The sequence below is a fragment of the Aplysia californica genome, unplaced genomic scaffold (assembly GCF_000002075.1).
Source record: "Aplysia californica isolate F4 #8 unplaced genomic scaffold, AplCal3.0 scaffold00070, whole genome shotgun sequence".
Lineage (NCBI taxonomy): Eukaryota > Metazoa > Mollusca > Gastropoda > Aplysiida > Aplysiidae > Aplysia > Aplysia californica.
Window position 1 is genome coordinate 998,184 of NW_004797340.1, and position 6,039 is coordinate 1,004,222.

The following is a 6,039-nucleotide window of genomic DNA, read 5'->3' on the forward strand; positions in this document are numbered from 1 at the left end:
GAGAGAGAGAGAGAGAGAGAGAGAGAGAGAGAGAGAGAGAGAGAGAGAGAGAGAGAGAGAGAGAGAGAGAGAGAGAGAGAGAGAGAGACAAAACAAAAAAGGAGAGTGAGATATTGGATTATCCGTTTCGTTAATAACGTTAACCTCAATTCGCTGCCTTAAAACCACTCATGGGCGTCTCTATATTTTTATATCTGCTTTCTAAACAAGTTCTTCTTCTGGTTTTAATTTTCAATTACAGTTATTTTTTCTCCTCGAGACAATTGCATCGGTAAAATGACACACAATACATAAAGTTGAAAGAGCCAACATTGCAGTGTGAAAAAAAGAATCCTTTTGCTCTTGATGACCTCTAAGACACGTAGACCAAATTTTGTAGTGATTGCAATTTGTCGTATGAGATGAAAGGGGTTCTATCGCGATATGTGGGATGCTTCGAGTTGCGGTTTGTTGCAGGTTATATCTACCACGCACTACATGGTGATCCGCGAATCTTTTTTATATGATTATTTTTGCTCTGAGAAAAAATTATACTTCGTACACGAAAAGGGTTGTATCCAGATTTTTGCTGAAAATGTACAAACTTTTACTGCCACTATCGCTAATGTGCCTAAAATGCGACTCGTTGGCCGGCTGTTAAAATGTACTAAGCCCATAATTTCGACTTTATATTTAAATTGCAGTTTCTTAATCGATGGTATCAGTTGCATGATTGCAACAAATATTTAGCCGGTATTAAAATTCTAAATCATCCTGTTGAAAAAAAGCAAGACAAAAGCCAGACATAACGTATGCACTTGTTAAAAGAACGCAAACTGTAGCTTTCTAGCCTTACAACATTTTAATCGAGCTTGCCAGCTAAATAATCCCTTTTAATCTCATACGACAAATTGAGAGGTCGTTGGTTATGTTTGTCGACAATGGGCGAGTTTATCAGAGTTGTAATGTGATGAATCTTTGACCTGGAAGGGAGATAGGCGTGACAGGTGAATGTAACCTTGTCCAAACCAACATCAAATCTGGTTCGTTTTAAAACAGATAAGATCACACGAGCACAAAGCTGCCGTGCACACGCACACATACACACATGTGTTCACTCGCGCCGTACACGCACGCACACGCACGCACACACACTCACTCACAAACACACACACACACACACATACACACACAAACATACACACACACATACATACACAACTTCGAACATATAAGCACATGCACACAAAAACGATATATAAATAAATAGGCACGAACAAATACAAACACACACTTGCATAGAGAGGAATGTGGAGAGAGACAAAGAGACAGAGAGATAGAGAGAGAAAGATAGAGAAGGAGGGGGGGGGGGGACAAGAGAGAGGGAGATTAAGAATACCGAGAGAAAGAGGACAACCATGAATAGAGAGGGAGAGCGACAACGAAAGAGAGAGAGAGAGAGAGAGAGAGAGAGAGAGAGAGAGAGAGAGAGAGAGAGAGATGGGGGGAGAAAGATTAGCAGAGAGAGAGAGAGAGAGAGAGAGAGAGAGAGAGAGAGAGAGAGAGGGAGGGAGGGAGGGAGAGAAGGAGCGGGGGGAGAGAAGGGGGGCCGAGCGAGGGTGCAGGAGAAGAAATGGCGACATGAGAGGGGGGGGGCGGGAGAAACAGAACGACATAGAGACTGATGCAGAGATAAACAAACAACAGACAGACAGACGGACGGACGGACGGACAGGCAGAAAAACAGCGCCTCAAGCTTCGAGTTGGCATACAGACAGACAGATAAACAAACAAAAAGACAGACAATCTAAACCGGGTGAACAGACAGACAGACAGACAAACAGACAGACAGACAGACAGACAGACAGACAGACAGACAGACAGACAGACAGAAAGACAGACAGACAGACAGACAGACAGACAGACAGACAGGGTGTAAAGCGAATGTACAGATTCCGAGAGAGAGAGGCATTGGTCAGTAGTGCCAGCCTCCAGTTGTCACCTCATAACCTGCAAGAAGCAGCATGCAGCCACGGAATCCGAACTCGTCCTTCAGGAAACGGGTCATAGGAGCGATGACGATCCCGCCAAAACTCATGCCCATCAGGGCCATGGAGGTGGCCAGCCCGCGCCGGCGACTGAAGTAGTAGCCCACCAGGGTCAAGGATGGAATGAGCGCGAAGCCGTGGGCGCAAACTGGTGAGGGGGAGGAGAAATAGAGATTTGATGTCGATGAGTTTATTGGTTTTAAAGTACTTTGTCCCATACGTCCACTCATTATTTACGACAAATGACTCGGCAAACGCATAAATTGGTGTTGACTTGCTTTACAATAATCTTAGATCGTGCGCTCGCTCTGACGCATTTCCAGTTTTCTTTTGGATAGTTTCATTTTGAGCAAAACGTCTTGTGTTGTTTAACTGGGACAATAAAGTATTGCCTTATCTTATCATTATCTTATCTTTATCTTTATCTCTCCTTTATCTTATCTTTATCTTATCTCATCTTATCTTCTTACTGCACTTTGAGGCAAAGTTGTTTGGGTTTGCTGTTTTTCTTGTTTTGTTTGGAGAGCAAAGAGTGGCGTCGATGACAGTGCATGGTTCAAGAAAATAATTGTAGGGAGATGGCAAGTGTTGTGTTTGAGGGAGAAACGTTAGTATTTGACCATTGAAGCTGAGTTTGATAGAGAGGAAGGAAAGCTTATCTCTGCGTTCCATGGAGAAAAACGAAGACCGACAGACGAAAAGACAGACTGCGTTGTCGTGCTGTATGAAGGATAAAACAGTTACTACAAAGACGAAAGACCAATGTATGTGGTGTAGCGCTTAGGCGCTTTGCCGTCGCATAGAGGAGACCAGCTGAGTTCGATTCAAGAATGGTGTGTAATTTTATCGAGTACCTCAGTCTTCCAGCTGGGATGTTCAATTCCTCTCAGCTCGGGTTGGTTGGCCCTGACAGGTAAGGTCGAAGCGCACCTCATAAATGAATTAAATTGTACTGATTTTGTAAAAATGTTGTATTCTTTTTTAATTCGTAATCTTTTAATTTTTTTTATCTATCTATTTTTCTTAATTGCTTGCTTTTGTTTTGTTTTGTTTTGTTTTTGGAGAACTGGGGAAAGGATGGGGGGGGGGGGGGGGTGGCACAGGCATACAATGTTATACAATAAAAATGAAATTTTTGGGAATCATGTCCTACACTCAATTAGGATGTATCACTTACATTTGATAACATTCATGGTGAAAAACACGGGGAAGTTGGGTAGAATCACCATCATCAGGGTGGCCGCTACGTTGACCACTGCTGCAACGGTCATCTGGACACGGACAGACACCCGCGGGGCCAGCACGTTAGCGGCTATCTGGGCTGTGGGACAGAGGGGGGAGAGAGAGAGAGAAAGGGTTAACGCGACTTCCATCTGGGAAATAACATTCTTCGGCCAGATATGGGATACACAATTGAAGATCTGAGAGCAACAAGGTTAAGTCACATTTAACAAAAATTAGAGTTCTGCATATGATTCGAAAGCGGCAACAAAGGGCTATCTATTAATAGCACTGATGACGCGCTATTCTGTTCCTACACCTTGTTATTCGGGTTTAAAGATGTGAAGCTTAAATACAACAACAAGGTCAAGTCCAGAAAAAAGTCTATTTAAGTCCTCTAATCGGAACATACTTGTATGTATTTCACGAATGAGGTTTTAGCTCATTTTGTCGAAATCATCTAAATGTGACTAGACCTTTGGGCCAGCTGTTCGGTGTTCTGAGCCCCAAATTTAGCACTTGTCGGAAGGGGGGGGGGTTGATTATTTGTTGTTGTTTTTTTTCTTTCTTTTGCTATTTCAGTTTCTTAATATGTGGCACCGGCTGCTTGTGCTCAAGAAACATTTTGTCCAGTTTCCTATTCTGAATATTGAGAAACAAAAGGCAAGGGAAGATACGCAAAGAAGATAACAATTTTAAAAGAATGAAACGTTGGTTTTTTTTTTTTCTTTCTTCTAAAAAATATTGCTCTCTGAGCTGAGTGTGCCGACGACAATATATTGCGTCCCTTGTCTTGTTTTTGTAAAAGAGTTTTACGGTACTCACAACACATTATATCGGTGTGGACGATTAGAGGTGTTACAAGAGAGCACCAAACACTGAATAGAGAAGGGGGACAAATAAGAACGATAGAATTTTAAAGGGAAAGAAGGAGCAAACCACACCAGACCATGCGCCAACCGCCCACGCCGTGGTCTAGTGGGTAGGCAGTCTGGCCATGGTCTACCGTAATAACGCGTTCAACCTGAATTCCCTGGAGCCCAGCCCATTGATTTATGTTTGAAACATTGTGTCGAGATTTATCCCCTATTTAGTCGTATTGTTGTGGGGTTTCAAATTAATTGCTCATTAACAGTTTTCAGAGAAAAATGGAAAAGTTGGAGGGAGGGGGAGAGAGATTGTAAAATTATTCAATTGGCTTCAAATGTTTCATTTAAAATGTTTTTTAAGAAACAGCAAAAAGGGCCATTTGAGGGTTATGGCTTGTGTAGGGTTATTCTATACTATCAACCTCACACCCCGATGCTCCATCTTAAAAGAAGTACTTAGACGCTCCCCCCCCCCTCTTTCTCCCCCTCCCCAAGTTAAGAATCAAATCCTGCTCTACCCTACTTAACTTACTAAAAATGTGTTACAATCAGTGTAGACTGAAAATTTGATTCACTTGATTTGTTTAGAGCCAACCAGATTTTTTTTTTCTTTCACGGAGGGGCAAAAGATACCATTTTGGTACAATACGATCAAATTCCTCAAAACTCGACTGTGATCTTGAAAATCCTACATGTTTCGACTGCTTGGTGTAAGTTACTGTAAGACTCTGCCATACGCCATTCTGAAAATAACGTACATGTATGTGGGTGTCTCACACGAAGCAGGGGGGGGGGGGGGTATTTTTTTCGCGAGCCAAATCGGTCGTAGCCGTCGGGTGACAAGAGACACACCAAGGGCTAGCACTCTAAGGTCACAAGTTCAGGGTTATAATAATAATATTATTATTTGGGTAGCAGCCATAAGGAAACAAATACAAAGGTGCAAGATGCGCGTGCACGTTCTACTAAATTTGGGTTGCGGTTTACACGTGTGAAAGTATGAGGATCTTATGAAATTTGCTACTAATTGTTTCATTAGCCTTGTAAGCCCGAGTGCTTCAGAATCCTTTGTGGGTAGTTGTTTAACAAAAATTAAATTAAAAGAAATGACCAGTTACTTGTTTGAAATTGAAACATACAATTCAAGCCTCTGTTTCATCGATTTTTCGCGTCATTAAGGGTAGGTTCTATCACGACAAAGAAGGGAAAAAAAGGCTTGCTAGTTCTCTCGGGTTTGTCCCAAAACTTTTGACTTTGGTGCTTGTTATTATTGCAGAAATCTATCACGCACTCTCAGTATTTATTGTTTTTCAAAAACCGCTTTGCTATAAAATTAGATAGTTAGATTTGACTGCTTCTTTGCTGATCTTGAATGTCCAGCACCTACGACTTTCGGTTGCAAGTCCGAGGGCATAATCGCCAGACCATTGAAAAAAATCAAGCTAGCAATACTCCAGCGCTCGTGCAATCTATCCCTCCTTTCCCTTCGTTTTGGATCCAAATAGAATCAAATGGTCCCTGTCATACTGGACCAGAATTACGTCAAAGTGCACAGTCTTCATTATTATAAACAGGTCTACGTTTCATCATGATGAGGTATGTAGTCTTGACTAGCCTCGTATCATGACTGGCCCTTTATATCTCAACTCCCCCCTCCCAACTCCACCCTTCCTAACTCACCTCCATCCCTACCCCCCACCCTACACTATCTTCTTGACTCAACGTAGTGATAAAAATCTACACAATGTTTAAAACACTGAAAAGAAATATAATATGGACAACCTGTTCTATTTTATTACGGAAACTGTTTAACGACACAAAACGTTATTACAATGGCATTGATGTGTGTGTGTGTGTGTGTGTGTGTGTGTGTGTGTGTGTGTTTCTGTGTGAGTGTGTGTGTGTGTGTTTGTGTGTGTGTG

General features: G+C 42.0%; 1 protein-coding gene across 1 annotated transcript in view; it reads right to left on the reverse strand.

Annotated features, from left to right (window-relative positions):
- LOC101846800 overlaps nt 1-6,039 on the reverse strand; it is a gene marked incomplete at its 5' end in the record, with an annotated part of 24,554 nt that overhangs the window by 4,024 nt on the left and 14,491 nt on the right. The window contains 2 exon segments of the mRNA XM_013079989.2: nt 1,982-2,175; nt 3,205-3,348. Of these exon segments, the coding sequence (XP_012935443.1) occupies nt 1,982-2,175; nt 3,205-3,348 (338 nt within the window).